The sequence below is a fragment of the Phyllostomus discolor genome, chromosome 2 (assembly GCF_004126475.2).
Source record: "Phyllostomus discolor isolate MPI-MPIP mPhyDis1 chromosome 2, mPhyDis1.pri.v3, whole genome shotgun sequence".
Lineage (NCBI taxonomy): Eukaryota > Metazoa > Chordata > Mammalia > Chiroptera > Phyllostomidae > Phyllostomus > Phyllostomus discolor.
Window position 1 is genome coordinate 215293310 of NC_040904.2, and position 20404 is coordinate 215313713.

Below are 20404 nucleotides of genomic sequence, written 5' to 3' on the forward strand. Positions count from 1 at the left end.
GTGACGAGGCCGGAGGTGAAATTCGAACCAGACATAAATGGAGCCCTAGGAAACATAGCCGCCCGCGGGGACGTGGGCTTCGCCGCCGTTCGGGAGACGCCGGCCCGGCAGCGCAGCGGAGGGACTTAGCCGACGTGACCGTCAGCCAGCGGGGGAAGCGGGCGTGCTGAAACCGTGAAGGTGCCCTAGAGGAAGGGACCCAGCAAAACGCGTGGCTCCCAGCACAGGAACGCTGAGGCGCTTCTCGACATCGAACGCGCAGCGGACAGCGAGCCGACGGCGGACCCCAGGCTTACGAGAGGGGCTGGACCATGGGCTGACGCATCTCAGAGACGTTCGCTCCGCCGTGCGTTGTGCCGCGAGAGGGCAAGCGTGGGTCACTGCTTGCAACAAGCCTCTTACAAGACAGTAAAGCGGTTTAATTTTTAGCGATTCCAACGTTTTCATTACAGTATGCAAAATGAATATTAGTTTTACTATGTCGTTTATTCCCTTGTTTACTTACAACAGGTAGTGAGAGAGTTTCCTATGTTTTGGCAAAAGTGTTTCAGGGTCATGGAACCATTGTGATTTTTTTTTAAAGATTTTATTTATTTTTAGAGAGGGAAGGGAGGGAGAAAGAGAGAGAGAAACATCAATGTGCAGTTGCTGGGGGCCGTGGCCTGCAACCCAGGGATATGTCTTGACTGGGAATCGAACCCGCAACACTTTGGTTCGAAACCCACGCTCAATCCACTGAGCTACACCAGCCAGGTGAACCATTGTGATTTTTACCGTTAGTGGCACTACATGGCACAGGCTCTGCTTTGCGTTGGTGGCTTGGCGCCGCCATGCGCACCAGGACTGGGTGGTGAGGACACACAGCCCGGACAGCCGGGCCTCTGAGGCGAGACGGCCTCTCGGGCCAGCAGAAGTGACAGAGGATAGAAACGGACCGTCGTGACTCTGTGTCTGAGGCCTGTGAGACACAACCGTTAAATAACCCCGCGTGCTGTGTGCACGGAGATGCAAGAGAAGGTTGGGAGTCTAGGCCATGCACATATTAGATATGGTATCTTTATAAAGGGCACTGACTTGAAAAATCCAGTAGAAACTATAAAACTGGAAAATACGAAAACCTAAATGACACGCTCTATAAATAGCCAGGAGAGCAGAGGAGACACAGCCGATGAGAGAGTTGGCGAGTGACAGCAGAGGTCAGAGGTCGGAAGACGATGCCGAAACCGCTGCCCAGCGACACTGCAGAGCAGAGCACGGGCCCGTGGCGGGAGTTCTCCCTGACCGTGGACCGGCGTCCTCGGGGCACGAGACGCAGCGCGTGGGGCACGAGCGACGTTTGAAGAGATGGCAGCTGAAGTTTTCCCAGTTCTGGTCACATCCAATCACAAATGCAAGAACCTGAAAGGCCTCAGCAGAGTTAAAAACGGAAAGTCCGTTCCTCTAGGAAGACACGTTATCCTGAAACGGCTGGAGAGAGCAAAGACGAAGAGGTGCTCTTTAAGGAAGCGAAAGGGAAAAAAACCACAAAAACAAAAAGCCATTATTTCAAAGGAACATCAATTCAGAGATAAATTCTCAACCAGAACAGTGGAAGCCAGAGGAGGAGGAAAAGAAATTTTCGATGTGCCGAATGTCGGGTTTCTTCCAGGAATACGGATTAGTGTCGCATGTAGAGGTGCCGGAGCGTCAGTTCCTAGGAAGTGCTCGGGGGTGGAACAGAACAGCTGGTCCAGAAATAGGCCTAACACGTGTGGCCGATTGGTTTTCAACAAAGTAACGAGTTGTATCGGGGAAAAGGCAATCTCTTCGACAAATTGTGCTGGAATCGGATAGCCATGTGCAACAGAGCAAACCTCAACCTCATCTCACACCACACTGAAGAAGAAGAACTTGAACTTGCAGGGGGTCGTAGACCTAGCTGCTAGAGTTAAAACTGTATAAGAAATCTTAGTGGTTTGGGGTTTGGCAGAAATTTCTTATACATGATTCAAAAGGTATGAACTTTAAAGAAAATGGTACTTCATCAAAACGATGAACTCTTGATCATCCACAGACATTTAGGAAAATAAAAAGGCTAGCCACAGGTTTAGAGAAAGTATTTGCAAAACAGGTATCTGACGAAGGGCTTGTATCTGGAATATGTAAAGAACTCTGACAATTTAATAAGAAGACATGCCCTGGCTGGGTGGCTCAGCTGGTTGGAGCGTCATCCCATACACCGAAAAAGGTGGTGGGTTTGGTCCCCGGTCAGGGCACATGCCCAGGTGGTGGGTTTGATTCCCGGTCAGGACATGTATAGGAAGCAACTGATCGATGTTTCTCCCTCTCATTGATCTCTCTCTCTCTCTCTTCTCTTCTTCTCTCTCTAAAGTTAATAAATATATCCTTAGGTGAGGATTAACATTTTGAAAAATTGTTAAGAAGAACATACCCAATTAAGGATGAAAGCAAAATGGGCCAACAGTCTGGGTGAACTCCTCAACAGAGCACACTGGGTGGCAGGGAAGCACACAAAGAGACGGTCCCCGTCACTTGTCATTAGGAAACCGCACGTTCATGGCAGCAGATGTCACCGTTAGCCCTCCTGACTGGGAATCGAACCGGCGACCCTTTGGTGTGCAGGCTCGAGCTCAATCCACTGAGCCACACCAGCCAGGGCTAAAATTAAATTTAAAAGGCATGTAGTTGTAACCGCAGAGTAACTGTAAAGGAGGTGTGCACCCCCTACCCAGAAAACCGATCGCGTCATTGAGAGGCAGTAACGGAGCCCAGATACTGTGTAGCCAGAGGCTGCGTGGAAGAGACGAGCCAGGACTGCCCTCTGTCCACAAGCCTCGTGTGCCACGGGGGACCCCGGCACCCCCTGCAAGGGCACGTTCGAGTGAACCGTGGGCACACTCAGGACAGACCACAGCCGGTGTCGGTGGCCCTGAAGCCCCAGAATGCACCCCTCCCCTGGAATGTCTTCGCATGCGCTTCCGCACGGGGACAGCAGCGGTCCCCGTGTCTCCCTTAAGCAGTTTTCTCTTCCCTTTGCATTCTTGCCGCTGTGAATCGCACTCACTCTGGTCTCCTTAGAAAGACCGTTGTTCCACCCACACCCAGGCTTCTCCCTCCAGACGCTGGCGTGCCCTCTCTGTGGCCCTTCCCAGGCTTGTTAATGTAAGCGACATGAGAGGGGTTTTTGGTGAGGAGGGGAGTGACGTTCAAAACGTGTCACTGGTGTTAGACTTGTTCGGTGAACGTTCCTTGAACACCCGCGTTGTGTGGAGAGGAGGGTGGCCGTCGTGGATTCTGGTGGAGGAGGTAGAGGTTGGCGGGCAGGCGCGTCATCCACGGGCCTGCGCCGGGGGTTGTGGGGGCACAGAGGACGGACCGAGCCCTTCCCTGGGGGTGGATCTGGGAAGGCTTCTGGGAGGAAGGGGTACTGGAGCTTCCCCTTAAATGTGCAGGGACGGCAGGCTCTCCAGGCCCAGGAACAGGGTGAGGCCTGGAGGCCGGAGGGCACGGGTGCGGCTGGCGAACTCGGAGCCGTTTATTTTGGCAGGAACACGGGGGTCTGTGCAGGGAAGTGAGAGAAGACGTTTCCCTCACCCCCGGCCTCGGCAGGTCTCGGCGAGCCCCCGCGCAGGACCAGGCGCCTTCCTAAGCACTGAACCCCTTCCTGGCAGAGCTGGCCCACTGGTGGGGGGACCGTAGGCATGGTCGGTGTGTTAGAACGGGGGTCCTGACCTCCTGGACCAGCACCGGGCCGGGCCTGTTAGGACCCGGGCCGTGCAGCAGGAGGTGAGCTTGAATGTCATGCGCTCGAATCACCCCAAAACCATGCCCCCGCCCTGGTCCGTGGAAAAAGTGTCTTCCACAAAACTGGTTTCTGTTACCAAAAAGGCTGGGGACTGCTGTGTTAGAGATGCCAATTAGAGACGCTAATTGGGTGGGGGGTGCCTGCGTGGGTGGGTGAGCCAGTCAGGAGTGCTGGGGAGGGTAAGGACTCTGGGGGAGGCGGGGGAAGGCTGGCGAGAAAGGGGTGCTTGAGCAAGGGCTGGAAGGGGGGAGGGGCCCAGCCACACCAGGATGGGGCGGATGGGAGGGCCTCTGGGAGGAGCAGGAGAAACCTCGGGGGAATGTCCTGGAGAGGCGAGGTGACACCGGCAGGCCCCTGTGGAGGGCCTGGGGGGCAGGGGGGGGCTCTGGTAAGCCCCCCCCCCCGTGGAAGCAGCCCTGGGAAGAGGGGCCAGGACAGCCTTGGACTTGGTGCCATCTCCCTCTGGCTGTCGCCAGGAGCCAGGGACAGAAGCTGCAGGGCGTCACCAGGTGAATGGGCTTGCGGAGGCCCCAGGTGTGCGGCTGGGGCGGGCAAGGGGGTGTGGCAGGAGAACCGGGTGCTGCCGGGATGGGGCAGGGAAATTGACTTTGGGTCCAGCCTGGTCTTTGAGTGGCTGAGTGACTTTGGACGGTGCTCATCCTTGGTCCATTTCCTTGCCTGCAAACCCAGGTGTCTGGAACTGAGGCGTCTCAGGGAGGCCCCTCAGGAGGGGCTGGAGTGACCAGGACTCTGTCCTTCAGGCTGTATCTGGGGAGAGAGCTGGTGACGGGCTGCTGAGGAGGCCGTCCCGGGGGTCCAGGAGCCAGGGAGGGATGCCAGGGGCCGGGGAGGGGACGGCCTGGATGCACGTGATTCAGGAGGGAAAGATACGCATTCAGACGAGCAGACCACACTGCCCGAAGGACCGTACGCTGTGACTCTGTCCAGACAGGAAAGACCAAGCCCACCTCGGGGTGTGCTGGGTGCCAGGCACGTGGACAGCTGTCCCACCTGTGATGTGCTCTCTCGCTGTGTGGGTGGCCGCGTGGGGAGCTTCCGTGTCCAGCCCAGCGGAAGCGTGAATCAGTTCCCCCAGAGACCCTCCCCCGACGCCCGGCCCTGGGTCCCGTGACCCGACCCTGCGAGGTTCCCAGTTTCCCATATTTCCGTGCAGAGCTCTCCCTCGCAGCAGAAAGTTCCCATTTTTCTCAAACAGGCCGCCTCTGTTCCCGTGGGGGCCAGCCACCTCCCCCGGCTTCCTCGGTGCAGCCTCGTTCCCGGAGCAGAGCGGCTGAGGCCGGGGCCCCTGGGGTTCATCGGGGTTTATCGTTGCCAACGTGCCCTGGATGTTCAAGTGGCGAGGAGCCGCTTTTCCTGGGGGTCAGGCGGAGTTTGTTCCTGTTCGTTCGCTCCCTGCTCACGTGGGGTTCCACGGGGTCACCAGGTGTCCGGGGTTCTTTCGAGGGTCGGTCGTGGTGGACAGGAACTGGGGCCGTGTAGCCTGGGACGCTCTGGCTCCCAGTAGGAAGTGCGGACCGGGTCTGCTGGCGCTGGGGCAGAGGGAGGGCCTGAGAGTCGGGGCTCACGGAGGCTGGGAGCCCCTGAAGGACCCGCCTCGGGGTGGGGCCGAGGGTCCCTAGAGTCAGGGGTTTGAGGTGTCAGGTCCTGGCAGCTCCTCCCGAGACACGAGCTTCCGAGACAGCAGTTCGGGCAGGCCCTCCGCTCCGTTTAAAAACCAGGGACGGGGAAATGTGCTCCTGAACAGTCTCTGAGTCGTCACAGGCGGAGGGAAGCCGAGGACAGTTCAGACGACGGGAGAAATGGCAGCAAACTGCAGACCTGGTCCAGGGTCCCGTACCGCCAAGCACATGACAGCGTCAAGTGACAACACTTGAGTGTGAGTCGTAGATACCGTGTGCCTGTTGCATTTGCTGGACTTGATAAGGGGGCTGTGGCGGGTGTGCGAATGGCCTTATCTCGCACACACGCACGCACACACAGGCACACGCACACACTGTGGCTGTCTGCCTGCTTCCCTCGCACGAACAGAAGCCAGCGGTGAGGAAGGCCAGCGGGCGTGATGTCCATCACGAGTGAGTGTGGCGGTGCGCTGTGCACTGTTTTCCGTGGATGCAGCTCTCTCCAAGTGAAATCACTCACAAATAAAAAGTCAAAAAGCAAACAGCGAGACAGAAGTGTGTCCCCGCTACGTTTATAACCACGTTCGAGCTCAGAACGCGTGAGTAAAAGCCCACCCACTCTAAAACGGCGCTCCTCCCCGGCCTTCCTCTCGGGGCTTTTTTAAAATTGGACTCTGCCGCTTTGGAGGCCATGGTGAAATCCCAGGCAGCTCTGGGAAACCACACAGGGAGGCCCCGGGTCACTGTCCCCGGCTTCCCCGCGTGGCGACGTCCCTGCATGTCCCCACTGGTGACAGTGCAGTGGGGACATGCATTTGACCCCCAGACACCCCTTGGGCAGCTCTTTTCCAGCTGCATGCTCCCCACCCCAAGCCCTTGCTCCTCCCTGGGCACCTGGTCTCTGTCTGTATGGGTTTGTCACTCCGAGAAAGTTCCATAATGAACCACATCGCAGGGGCCTCTGGGGATCGGCCTGTTTCGCGCAGCGTGACTTCCGTGAGCACCACCAAGCCGCTGGGCGAATCAGAGCCTGTCCCGGCGGAGCAGTGCTGCCAGGACTGGGCGCTCCGAGTCTGTGGCCACCCCCGCCCCCGCCCCGCTGGAGGAGGCCGGGGGTGTTTCCAGTTTGGGGTCCTTGTGCACGAAGCTGCCAGGCACATTCGTGTGCCGTTTTCTGGTCTTGTTTTGAATGTGTTGGCGGTGGCGATGTGGCCGGTGGTGCACGATACTGGCTCACGGTGCACAGACGCGTGGCCGCTGTGCGGACAGGGCCGTGCAGCCACGGCCACAGCCTAATTTCAGGACGTTTTTGTCACCCCTGAAAGAAGCCACACACCCCTTCCCTGCACCCCTAGCCCCGGCTGACCCAGTGTACTTTCTGTCCATGACCTGCCGATCCTGGACGTTTCACGTAGAAGGATTCGTACGGTCCGTGGTCGTTGGGGGTTGGCTTCCCTCGTGGAGCATGTGTTGTAGCGTGGCCAATGCCTCACTTCTCCTCCTCTTCAAACGTACAGCGTGGGAACAGCCCGGTTTACTTTCCCATCCGTGTGGGCGCCGTTCGGGCAGTTTCTGCTGCAGGCTCTGATGAGTCAGTCACGTGGCTGTGGACGTGCGTGGAAAAGGTTCTCTGTGGACTTCTCCAGAGGCAGAACTGCTGTGGCCCAGGGTGGCTGCGTTCGGCTTTCTGAGGGCCGGCCAGACCGTTGTCCACACGGCCGCACGGTCTTCCTCTCAGGAGCCATGTGTGGGACGCCACTCCTCCTGCCCTGTGCCATCGCTTGTCGCTGTGTCTCTGTGAGCCCGGCCATCCTGGTGGGTGGGGGATGGCGTCTCCCTAATGACTGATGACACTGAGCGTGTTTTCCCGTGCCTGCTGGCCATTTGTACGTCTTCTTTGGAAAAATGTCTATTTAAACCCTTTGCCCAATGTTTTAAAATATGTGTATCGATTTTAGAGAGAGGAAGGGAGAGAGAGATAGAGAGAAACATTGATGTGAGAAACATTGATCAGCTGCCTGTCACACGCCTCCCAACTAGGGATCGAACCTCAGTCTAGGTCTGTGCTCCTACCGGGAATCGAACCCACTACCTTTAGGTGTACAGGACGATGATGTTTCAACCAACTAAGCCATACCAACCAGGGTCCAATTATTTTTAAATATTTTATTTATTTATTTTTAGAGAGAGGGGAAGGGAGGGAGAAAGAGAGGGAAACATCAGTGTGTGGTTGCCTCTTGTGCGCCCCCTGCTGGGGACTTGGCCTACAACCCAGGCATGTGCCCTGACTGGGAATCAAACCGGAGACCCTTTGGTTCACAGGCTGGCACTCAAGCCTCTGAACCACACCAGCTGGGGTAAGGCCCAATTTTTAATTGGAATATTTGCCATTTTGTTGTTGAACTGTAAGAGTTCTTTATGTAATCTGAATACAAATCTCTTATCAGATATATAATATACAAATATTTCCCCCATTCAATGAGTCGCCCTTTTACTTTCTCGATGGTAATGTTTATAACCGAAGATTTTACATTTCGACGTCCAGTTTATTATTTGTGGGTCGCCTGTGTTTTTGCTGTGCTTACGGATTTGCGTGTGAACAGCAGTTTTTATCTGTGTCACGGGGAGAAACGCTCCAAGCGCCCCACAGTGCACCTGCAGGTCCCAGGGCGGCTGCATGTCTAGCTTTGGGCAAAAGGCGCCCAGCTGTCTTCCAGAGCTGTGGCCTGCGGCCCCGCCCCCCGAGGCCCCGCCCCCCCCGCTATGTCTGCGTGATCCTGTCCTTCCACTGTGTCCCCGATGCCCGGTCTTGTCGCCGTTTTTGATGTTGGTTTTTAAATGGTGGTCCGCTTTACTGTGGTTAAGTTTCGGTAGTGCTCGGTTTTCAAAGCGGGGATGTGTTTCTTCTGAGTTGTCGAATTTATGAGCCTGAGACGGTGTGTAGCCATTTCTCGTTCGCCTTTCGCTGGCTGCCGGCTCTGGGGTGACATTGCAGCTCATTCCTGATGTCGGCGATTTGTGTTTCGTCTTTTCATTCTCGTCAGTCTTGCTAGAGGCTTATCAGTGTTATTTATTAATCATATGTTTGTTGATTTGAGAGAGAGAGGAAGGGGTGGGGGAGAGAGAGAGAGAAACAGAAAGAGAGAGAGACATAGATTGGTTGGTTGCCTCTCATATGCACCCTAACTGGGGATTGAACCTGCAGCCTAGGCATGTGCTCTGACCGGGGATCGAACCCACAGCCTTTTTCGGTACAGGATGACGCCTCACCCAGCTGAGCCCCGCCCCCCCCACCCCCCGCCAGGGCTAGAGGTTTATGGGTTCTGTTGATGTTTTCCAAAGAAATAGCAGTGTGCTTCATTGGGTTTCTCTGTCGTTTTCCTGACTTCTCGTTGATTGCTTCTCTGAACCTTGCGATCTTCTGCCTTATTTTGCTATTATATTGCCAGTTTCTCGAGGTAGGAATTTAGATTATTGATGTGACGCCTTTTGGTTTCTCTAGTAGAGGCATGTAACGCTAGCAGTGCCCCTCCCAGCACCGCCCGTCATTGGCTAGAACGGCAGCCTGGGCTCCGGGGGCTTTCCGGAGACTTGGGCGGGCCAGGAGGACCCCACAGAAACGCCCCCGGGGGTGCTGAGGAGATGGGTCTCCACTGAACGTGCGAACAAACGTGTGGCCACACGGGCGCTGGGAAGCCAGCAGCCCTCCACATTTCACTTTGCCATTGCTTTAATTTTTTATTGATTGATTTTAGAAAGAGAAGGGAGGGCATCGATTTGTTGTTCCACTTATTAATGCATGCATTGGTTGATTCTTGTACGTGCTCTGACCAGGGATTGAACCCACAACCTTGGTGTACCTGGGCAACGCTCCAACCAGCTGAGCTGCCCAGCCAGGCCCATTTTGGCCATTACTTTAAATCCCTGATGTTCTACTTTAAGTTAGAACCATACTGGGTTGCGATTTTTTTTCCAATTTCTAACCTTTACTAAAGTCTCTAGCAAAAAATTAAAATGCAACAGGGCGTGTATTTCACATAGAGGTGAGCAGAAGGAAAATCACTTGCAGGTACTCGGCCCCCCCCCCCCCCCCGCCCCCCAGGCCAAGGCGTCCCCCGTCCGGTGAGTTCTCCAGAGGTCGGCGCGGGCGTCGCGCAGGTGCGGGCGTCCCCATCTGTTTCCTGAAGTTCGTGCCGCAGGGTCCCCCGTCCCACGAGGTGACCATCGGTTCATCGGGAGCGAAGGCTCAGCCTGTCGCTCGTCTGATCGGTTTCTACCAAAGGCCTTGCTGCCTGGGCGTGTCCCCAGGGCCGTCCGTGCCAGGCCAGGGGGGTTCACTCGGCGAACGTGGACTGGTCTCCACGGGCTCCCGGCCCCGTGGCCAGCCTCTCGGCTCCCTCGCACTTCCTGCGTCGCGCCCCAAGCCCGCCCGGCGTCACAGCTCTCCTTTCGTGAGTCCGATGTTGGCGTGGGTGTCCGAGTGGGCACAGCGAGGGGACTGCGTCTGACGTGGTGGCCCGCTCTCAGGAGCGGGGGAGGGGCGTGGGTGGGGAGAGGAGGCGGTAAGCCCCGGCGGGCCTGGGCGGGGCCTCTGCGCAGGCGGGGTGGGGCCGCTCTCCCGGGAGCAGCTGGGGGCGTTCTCCCTGCGAATTCGGAGGAAGGGGCAGCGGCTCTCTGCTCCTCCTCGCTGCCACTTGGGCTCGTCACCCCTGTCACCCGCCAGGTCCTCTCGATTACAAAAGTCCGATGCCTGGGGCCCCGTTGGGAAAGGCCCGGGTATCTCCGGTTCAATCTGTGTGGGTGGCGTGCAGGGTGCCCGCAATGTGCTCGGTTTAATTCGGCAACACCGAGACCCGGCACTTTCTTCCTCCGTGTTCCCGGGGCTCCTCGGCACGTTCTGTGCCTCCAGAGCGTGTTAGTCACGGCGCAGGCGGTGACGGCTGACCTGAGTCTGTGGGTCCCCGGTGCCCGGTGAAGCCGCAGACGGCTTTGGGGCTGTCTGTTGTTACCTTTGCAATGTCACGTTAAATCCTAGACCGACACACGGAAGCGAAAGGCCTCTAAGTGTTCACCTCGTATCTAAAGAGCACATGGGGGAGCGCAAGGACTCCTCCGACCGGGCCGTGGGCGAGCGCCGGCGGGAGAGGGAACGGTTCTCCGTCCGAGGGCTGTGTCACCAGCCGCCCGCAGATGGGGGCCCCTGCGGCAGAAGCCCCATCTTCCTGCTGCCGGTGTCCCTGAGGCCTTCCAGGCATCCTTTAGCAAAAAGAAAATGCGCCCAGGTTTCTGCGCGATGGTGTCACCAAGCCCCTGGGGTGACGGTGTGATGGGTTGACAGCCCAGTGAGCTGGGGTTTGGCACAGAAAGGTACGAGCAGCGAAGTGCCATCTGACGTTCGTCCCCGCTGACCCCTGACCCTTTGAGCTCAGGACGAGTCTGGGTGTGAAATTCCAAGTCCAAGTGCCCGTGTTCTTTCCCTGGAGGCCGGACCCCCAGCTCCGAATGGCGGCTGATAGTCGGCAGGGTATCAAGCTGTTATTTAATATTTAACTTTAGAAAGTATTTGTGAAGAGCCTTGTGGGTCCCAGGAACCCCACTAAGCACACGGGGGCACAGAGCCATCGGCGCCGGCGACGCCCTGGGGAGCCAGCCCGGAGCAGGTTCCCCCCGGTCTCCGGTGGGTCCAGTCAGCAGAGCAGCCTCCCTGGCTGTCTTCGGAGCGCCTGATGTGTTTCGTCACAGAACACCCCCAGGTCCTCTCTCTGCTGCTGCTAGGGTGGAGGGTCAGACTGGGGGTCTGTCCGGGCCTGCGCGTGGCAGTCCGCCCTGATGCCCACGGCGTGCGTGCGGGTCCCAGGCCCAGGCCGTGGCCACAGGCCTCCCCGGGCACCTCCGATCCCAGTTCCTGCCGAGGGGAACGTCCTTCGCTGTTATGCTTAGATCCCACCCCCGCCCACATCAAGTGCTCTGTGTTTCTGTCCCTGTGATCAGGCCGGTCCCCTCGGCACGGTGCTGACCGTGCTCCCTAGGTGGACCCGCTCTGACTTGGGCTCCACGTCCCCGAGGCCGTATTGTCTTTGGCAGGCCGGCCGCGCACCGTTGTGCCATCCCGCCGCGAACGCCGAGCCAAGCCGAGTCTCACGGACCTTCACCTAGTTCCCAGGGAGTCGGGGCTGCGTGGGCCTGCCCCTGGGCCCAGCACGTGCCGCCGGCGCTCGCCCAGACGGGGCTGGGGTGCCTGGGAACCGGAGGAGAGGGCACCCAGCCCGCCTTGGCTTCGCACCCAGAGCCTCTCGTTTTCGCCTGGGCCTCCAAAACAGAGGAGGCCTTGTGTCAAAGGTCACCCCCTGCTGTCGCATGCTTCCAGAGGCTCCACCTGGCCTGTGCTGAGGTGACAGGAGACAGTAATCGAATCTCTCTCCTCTCTTGCACCCTCCCTCCTTCCCTCCCTTCCCTTCCCCCTCTCTTTTCTATTTCTTTTCAAAAAATGTTCCATAGTGCCCTGGCTGGTGTGGCTCACTGGACTGAGTGTGGGTCTGCAAACTAAAGGGTCACCAGTTCCACTTCTGGTCAGGGCACAGGCCTGGGTTGGGGGCCAGGTCCCCGGTAGGGGAGCATGAGAGGCAACCACACACTGATGTTTCTCTCCCTCTCTCCCTCCCTTCCCCCCTCTAAAAATAAATATATAAAATCTTTTTAAAAAATGTCCCATAGTTTTTGTATACTGTTTCATAATTTTCAAAGGAATATTTTTTTATATTTTTATTTATTTATTTTTAGAGAGAGGGGAAGGGAAGGAGAAAGAGAGGGAGAGAAACACCAGTGTGTGATTGCCTCTCGTGTGCCCCCTACTGGGGATCTGGCCCCCAACCCAGGCCTGTGCCCTGATGGGGAATCGAACCGGCTACCGTTTGGTTTGCAGGCCCGTGCTCAATCCACTTAGCCACACCAGCCAGGGCTCGAAGGAACATTTTTACGGACAAGTGTTCAGTCATGAAGACCTAAAAACAGCAGTTCTGTGGTTCACACGTGAGCTCCTGATACACAGGAAGCAGCTCCAACATTTAAACTGGACGGACTCGGGCTGAACGCACCCGAAAGGCCTGTGGGTCCCGGGTTGAGGAAGGAGTGACGGGGTCACTCGGAGCGTCACACCTTTGCCCGAACCAGGGACAGAAGCTGAGCCTTTTCTCAACCCCCGCTTTGCTCCCCCGCCCCCCCACCCCCCAAGCTCTGGGAAAGCTCCCTGTGCTGGAGGCTGGAGACCTATTTAAGCTCCATTTGCATTCCAGGTCTTTCTCCAGCCATCTGGTCCCGCCTCCTTGGCCGGCTGGGAGCTGCTGAGAACAGCCCTCCTTTGTCACGCTGCTTTATCCCCCCGCGGCACGTGGACACAGGGCACAGGCCTGGCGCCTGGGGTGCTCTCCGTGCTGTGTGGGCGACCAGATGGGGGGCTGGCGGCCCCCTGGGGTGTCCCTGCACCCTGGGCAGAGCCAGGGCGCTGACAGCAGAGCCTGGGAGCCGGGAGGTGCCGGGGGAGCCAGGAGGTGCGGGGCTGCCAGCAGGCCTGTCGCGGTGAGCGGGTGCTGCCATTCTTCCTGGGGACCTGCTCAGAGGGAGCCGTCCCTTGCCTGCTACGGCTGCACGTACAAGGGGCCGGTATGTCCAGGGACGCGTGGGACCCTCAGGCCAGGGTTCCGGACGGTGCTGCCCCGCCCCTGTGAGGGGCTTTATCTTGTCTGGCCCTTCACCTGCAGTGAGACCCCAGAGGCTCTCCCCAAATCCCGGGCATACTTCAGAACAACCGAAATGTAAAATGACAAGATCTCGAAACACTCCAACTCCCGGATGTGGTGGCAAGGAGCCTGACCCCGTCCTATTGGTCCACCATCTGCCCCTCCCATCAGAAGCTCTGGCTGGACAAGGGGACATTTGCAGGAAGCGGAGGCGGCTGTCCTTGTGCGTGGTCCCTCGCAGCATCGAGGGCAGGCTCAGGTGTCCAGGGAGGTGGCTGCAGCATCCCCTTCCCCGGGCCCAGCAGGCCGTCGCATCCTGGCTGTGTGCCCGTGCACGCCCCCCACCTCCAGCTTTCTGGTTCCCATGAGGACACGACCCCAGTGGGATCAGGGCCACTTATCCAGTGCAGTCCCTCCTCGTCATCTCCACGTACGGCCACGTTCCGGGTCTGGGGCTGGGGCTGTGCCCATGAGCTGGGGGACCCACTTCCGCCCGTCATGCGGCCCACAGGGAGAAGGCGCTTCCCCAGGAGCTGACATCGGCTAGCCTTGCCGGGGACCCTCCTGTTGGGGTTCCGTAAAACTTCAGTGTGTCTGTTAGGGCCCACTGTGTCTTAGGGGTTCCTGCAGGGGGTTCCCCAAGGGTACCAGCAGGGCGTACGATACTGTCTCCAGCACGTGAGCCGACTGCCCGTCCCTCCTGCTGTCCCCGGCCCCCCAGCCGGAGCCACACGGGCTGCTTGTTCCGAGAGGGTGCCGACCAGGTGCCTCCATCCGGGGTGTTTGCCCGTGCTGTGCGCCTGGTGGGCACGTGCTGCCCCCGACCTCGGCACCACGCCCTCCCTGCGCCTTCTGCTCTCGCTGTGCCCCAGTCTGTCAGGCAGTCCCCGAGTCCTGCCCTCTCTCCTGCGTCATCGTGTCCCCAGCCAACCGGCCACTCGTGTCTCTGTGGATCTGTCCCTCGTCGTGTCCCCATGAGGAGCGTGTTCTGGGAGAGCGGGGGCTTTGTGCCCCTGCTGTCTTGTCCCCTCAGACGCAGTGGGTGAGCTCAGCTCGCAGGGTGACCCCGTAATGAATGACCGATTCCTGCCTGGCCAGCGATGGTGCCTTAAACATTTGTGTTTAAAAATGTTCATTTTTCTGCCCTGGCCGGTGTGGCTCAGTGAACTGAATGCCAGCCTGAGAACTAAAGAGTCTCTGGTTTGATTCCCAGTGGGGGCACAGGCCTGGGTTGCTGGCCAGATCCCCAGTAGGGGGTGCTCGGGAGGCAGCCACACATGGATGTTTCTCTCCCTCTCTCCCTCCTCTCTCCTCTGTCTAAACATTAAAAAAAAAAAAAAAGAAAAGAAAAAAATGCTCATTTTCTTAGTGTGCTTATTAAGACTCAAGCTGTGGCAAGATGGTCTTCATGCTAGTTTTTGGATGATGACTTCACGGGTGTCCTCGTGGATAAATGATGTTCTCAGCAACGTAAAACCAGTGCTCTTGTATGTCCGTTTCACCGGCGCCTTCTCTCTCCCCCCAGGGGGGCGGTGCAGCGCCGCGACCCGGCCCCGCGACCTAGCCAGGATGGTGGACACGGCGAGCCCCGTCTGCCCCCTCTTCCCGCTGGAGACCGATGACCTGGGAAGCCCGTTGTCTGAAGAATTCCTGCAGGAGATGGGAAACATCCAAGACATTTCTCCGTCCATCGGCGAGGACAGTTCCGGGAGCTTCAGCTTCACCGAATACCAGCACTTAGGGAGCGGCCCCGGGTCGGATGGGTCGGTCATCACAGGTACGTGTGCCCCTTGCTGGGAGACGTTCCTAGAAACGTGGTTTCTCCCGTGACCGCGAAGCCGCGGGTTCCGGATCACACGGCGACAGGACCTGTGGGCGGGGCTTGCCGGCCTCCGGCTGCGCCCCGCCTTCCCAAAAGCGTGCGCCCGTCCCGGGCCCTTCTCAGCTCCGTGTGGACTCCGGAGTCCGCGTGTCGGTTTGTACCAAAGGCGCCTGCGGGCGTTTGACGGGGGCTGTGTGGACTCTGTGGGTCGGCGTGGGGAGAGCTGACTTCTCGGCCACGTGGAGTCTTCTGAGCCACGACCGGTTTCTCCTCTCCTCCGGGTCTCTGGTTTCTCCCTACAGCGCTTGGTGCCTCTGGTGTGCACAGTCTTTGCACGGTCTTCGTCCGATTCATCGCTGTTTCGTGTTTTCTGATGCTTTCTAAATGATGTTTTTCAGATTTCAGTTTCTGATCCTTTGCTGCTATTTATAAAAATACAACGGATTTACGGCTATTGATCTTGCATGCTGCACCCTTGTTAAGCTGATTAATTAGTGATAGCAGTTTTTTAAAAACGATTTTATTTATTTATTTTTAGAGAGAAGGGAAGGGAGGGAGACAGAGAGAGAGGGGAACATTGATGTGTGGTTGCCTCTCATGCGCCCCCTACTGGGGACCTGGCCTGCAACCCAGGCCTGTGCCCTGGCTGGGAATGGAACTGGTGACCTTTCGGTTTGCACGCTGGCACTCAATCCACTGAGCCACACCAGCCAGGGCTGTTCTTTTTTTCTTTTTTCTTCCCTAGTCTTATTTTTGCTTCATTTTGAGTGTCTTCAAGTTTACTGTGTCTTCAAGTTCACTAATCTTTCCAGTGTAATTTGTGTGTCATTTTGGATCATTATCTCGCTGTGCCTTTGAGCTCACTGATCTTCCTTCTGCAATATCTAATCCACTGCTAATACCACTCAATACGGTTTTCCCGTCAGATGTCACAGTTCCCGTCACTGGCAGCGCAATTGGGTTTTTTCCTGCCCTGTCCCTGCCTCGCCTGTTCAGTCTCTCACGGGCTTCTGGAGCGTTTACAATACAGTCACAGTAACTCTAAAAACTGTCTACAGAAATGCGTCTTTTGTACCGTTTCTGGGCCAGTTTCAGCTCACGGATTTCTCTCCTTACCTCGGGTCACATTTCCTGCTTCTCCGTGTGTTTTGCCATTTTTTTATTGGATGCCACCCACGGCGAACTATGGGGGTGACACACGTTTTGTTTTCCTATAGATATTCCTGAGCCTCCTTCCTGGGTGCAGCTACTGGGAAAACATGCCCTTCAGGCCTCGTTTTTAAGCTCTCTGTGGACTCAGAGGAAGTTTTGCCCGATGCGGAGGCGAGCCCTTGGGGGTGCTCTACTGAATGCCCCCGAGTTCCGGGGGTTCCCGCCGGGACTGTGTCCGGCTCCATGCGAGTCCCCGTATTGTCCCCTCCAGTCATTTCAGGGTGCCACTGGGGCACGTTGTCTCTTGGCTCTCCCAGCTGACAGTGCAAAGACGCAGCAACTCGAGTGTGCACGTGCGTGTCTGCAAGCACTTCTCTACGGGCTGTCTCTGGCTGCGCTAAGGCAAACGTGCAGTCACACCGGTGTCTGCGCCTAGCCCAAGCCCACCGCCACGTGACCGTCCTGGCCCCCCTCTCCCTCTCCAACGGCGAGAGCCCCGGCTCCCCCCACCCGCCCTGCGTTAACTGAGCGTGCAGTCCAGCTATGTGTGGAGAGCCGTCGGGACCGTTCACCCGTCCCCATGAGCTACTCGACCAGCCAACCCACAGTGTCTGAGTCAGTTCCTTTGCCTTTGCTCCCAGACACCACAGGTTCCCAAGGTTCCGTAGGTCAGAGGTGAGCTGGCGCCATGCTTCGGAGGCGGTTAGATTCTTCTGTGGCCTCCTGCCCTCCCTTCCCGCCTCTGCAGACCCCCTGGGTTATTTCTGCTGTATTTGCAACACCGAGTTTCACTCTGTGCTGGAAAGTTCCGTGGGTTTTGACAGGTGCTTAGTATCATGTGTCTGCTATTGCATTTTTGTATGAAGGTTCATGACCTCCAAAACCCCCCAGCGCTCCTGGTCTTCAGCCCCGCCTGCCCCACGCCAGCCCGGCCCACGCTCTTCGCCCCCTCTCTCTAGTTCTGCCTTTCCCAGGACGGCAGGCATTCGGGAGCAGCTGGTGTGTGCAGCCTCTCACACTGGCTTTTTGTCTCTGCATTTACCTACTGCAGGGCATTTTGGTTGCTTCTGATTTTGGCAATTAGAAATAAAATTGCTATGGGCATTCGTGTCTGGGTTTTTTTCTTTAAAAAAACCCCCAACTTCTTTATTTATTTATTTACTTTAAGAGAGGGGGAAGGGAGGGAGAAAGAGAGGCAGAAAAACATCAATGTGTGATTGCCTCTCATGTGCGCCCCCTACTGGGGACCTGGCCCACAACCCAGGCTTGGGCCCTGACTGGGAATAGAACCAGTGGCCCTTTGGTTCGAAGGCGGGCGCTCAGTCCACTGAGCCACACCAGCCCCGGCTCATGTTTGGTTTTCGTATGAACATAAGTTTTCAAATCACTTGCGTAAATACCTAGGAATGTAATTCCTGTAAGAGCTTTGCTTGTAAGAAGCTGCAGACTGCCCTCCGGAGCGGCTGCACCCTCTCGCCTTCCCGTCGGCAGTGAGCGAGGGGCTGCTGCCCCGCGGCCTCGCCGGCAGTTGGCGCGGCCGGTCGTCTGGGTGTTAGTCGCTCTAGCGGGTGTGTGTCGGTGTCCGATCGTTGTTTTAGTCTCAGTGTCCTGAGGACCGGCGACACGCTGCATCGTTTTCTGCACTGACTTACAGCCTGTACGGCTTCTTTAGTGAGGTGTCCACTCAGACTTCCTGCCAATTTTTTATTTGCATTGTTTGGTTTATTACTGTGAAGTTTTAAGTCTTCTCTGCATATCTGGGTTACAGATCTTTTATCAGATATGTGTGTTTTGCAAAAGTTTTCTCCCTGACTGTGGCTTGCCTTCTTATTTTCTTAAGTGTCTATTGCAGAGCAAAATTTTCATTGTAAGAAAGACCAATGTATTTTTTTTCTTTCATGGGTTACGCTTTTGGTGCATAACGGGCATTGTTATGCTGCATTCTGGGGCGATGCGCTGAGCTAACAATCACGGGTGAGCCGGGAGGACGCAGAGACAGTAACAAGTCCTGCGGGACGCTTCCCGTGCAGGGGCGTGGGAAGCCTGTGGCGAGAGGGAGCTGTGAGACCCGCAGGCCTGCGGGCCCAGACTGCGCACGCGCAGGCGCTTGGGAGAGGCCGGGACTCGGCCGGGAGCCCCGCCCACCCGCGGATGCCCCTCCCTAAACACCTCTCGTGTATCCTCAGAGCCCTGCTGTAGGTGTAGACTGGGGATGCTTTGAAAATTCACCCGTCTTTCCCGTCTGTACCCAGACACCCTGTCACCGGCTTCGAGCCCCTCATCGGTCACTTACCCCGGGGCCCCCGGTAGCGCCGACGACTCCGCCAGCACAGCACTGAACATCGAATGCAGGATCTGTGGGGACAAGGCCTCGGGCTACCATTACGGGGTTCACGCGTGTGAAGGCTGCAAGGTAGGCTGGACCGTGGGGTGCGGGGTGGTGGGGAGGGGACAGGTGGCGTGCTTTGGGGGCTACGTGTGGTTCCTCCTGCCCTGCACACAAACGCTCGTCACTACAAAACGGATCTGCGGAAAGCCCTAGACGGGGCCCGACCCAGGGCACCGATCCATCCCTCTTCAGAGAGGGGTTGGCAGGTTGCCGCACTGCACTTCGTGCGCACCGCGGAGAAGTGTGTCCTTCAAAGGCAGACCAGCAACCTGAAAGGTGGCCCCTGCATTTGGACGCGAGGTCAGGGAGCCTGGGCCCCGTCTCTCATCCTCGCCGCAACCTCGGGGAGGGCGGTGGCTCCCCCGGCTGTCAGAGACGCGAGGTGTCGTGCGCAGTGTCCCACAGCACGTGCCAGGTGGCAGCCAGACCCAGCGCTGTCCCCTCCGCAGCTGCTCCTGACCCCTGGCATCCTTTCCTTCACGTCGGGGGTCTCTGCACCCCCACCATGAGCACCCTGGTGCCTGGTGCACTCACGCCAGCTCCGCCCGACCATGGCACACGTGACCCAGGGCCAGCAGGGCGGGGTCAGGCCCCGTCTCCGGCATTCTGCGCACCGCGTCACGGGCCCTTGCGTGACTTTCTAGCATGACCGCAGGAAGGACCAGTTCCTTCTGGAATTACACACATGTGTCATGCTTGGCATCGCAGGCACACAATGCCTCACCTCGATGCTCACCACCAGAAGTCCCTTTCCTTGCACACACTGGACATTTTACCAACTTTTGGGAAGAGCCACAGCCGCTAATGGCCCCCTGCACGCTCTGCATTCTGGGAACGACAAAGACCCCCGGCCTGGAGCCAGGCCGGTGCACGGGCAGGACGGGCCGCAGGAGCCAGGGCGTCTCTGCGTCCTGACCTTTGAAACCCTCTCTCCTCACCCTGCCTCCCAGCTTCACACGTGCGCTGGCCGCCCTGCTCTGCAAGCCCAGACAACCAATCAAAGGGAGTAGGAGCCCTGCCTGGAGGTTCCCAAGGAAATTGAGGCCTCCTCTCCCAGGCCCAGTCAGGACTCCCACGCAAAAATGTGGAAGAATGGCTCTGGCCGGTGTGGCTCAGTGGATTGAGCGTGGGCTGAGAACCGAAGAGTTGCCGGTTCGATTCCCATTCAGGGCACATGCCCAGGTTGTGGGCCAGGCCCCAGGGTGGGGTGGTGGGGGTGTGAGAGAGGCAACTGGTGGATTCTCACGCACCGACATCTGATGTTTCTCTCTCTCTAAAAATAAACACATAAAATATTTAAAAGAGAAAAGAAAGGAAAAATATGGGAGAATGATGGAAAGCAAAGAAAAAAGAACCAGACGCAAACGTGCACACTTCACAACTTTCTGACCATGAACTCTTCAAGAGCTCATTGTAAAGGGGCCTCTTCTGTATGATTAAGCTACTGTTGTTCAGAGTTTCTTAAATAAAAATTGATTTTTAAGTATAAATGTTTTTATTTACGGGATAAAGTTAAAGGTGTTCTTATAGAGCAAGAAAATTGTTTACATAAAGCTGGCCTTTATCATATTTTAAAATAATGTTTGTCTTTTAGGAAGTTAACGTTATCTTATAAAATTAAAAAAAAAGTGATTAGTCACAAATACGGACGTGCCCTAGGAGAGGAAAAAGTTGAATTGGTGTGGATTTTACCAGGACTAAGTAACGCTTTGGGAGATTATAATTGTGTCTTTCCAAGCCAGACGAGCACATTTTGACATTGCTTTGAATTTCGCCTCGTTTTCTTGTTCTGAATCTTACACGCCATGACATTTAAAATATTCAGTGTGGCGCAGCTACGTCACACCCTTCAGAGCCACT

At 57.0% G+C, this 20404-nt stretch overlaps 1 protein-coding gene across 3 annotated transcripts in view; it reads left to right on the forward strand.

Moving 5' to 3' along the window:
• PPARA (peroxisome proliferator activated receptor alpha) overlaps positions 1-20404 on the forward strand; it is a 44675-nt gene that overhangs the window by 12195 nt on the left and 12076 nt on the right. For 2 of the 3 annotated variants that reach the window (XM_036019749.1, XM_036019750.1), the window contains exons 3-4: positions 14707-14958; positions 18408-18568. In XM_036019749.1, coding sequence (XP_035875642.1) covers positions 14751-14958; positions 18408-18568 — 369 coding nt within the window. In that variant the 5' untranslated portion in view covers positions 14707-14750. The remainder of the gene's footprint in view (positions 1-14706; positions 14959-18407; positions 18569-20404) is intronic. The other variant, XM_028532271.2, reaches the window with a different exon arrangement.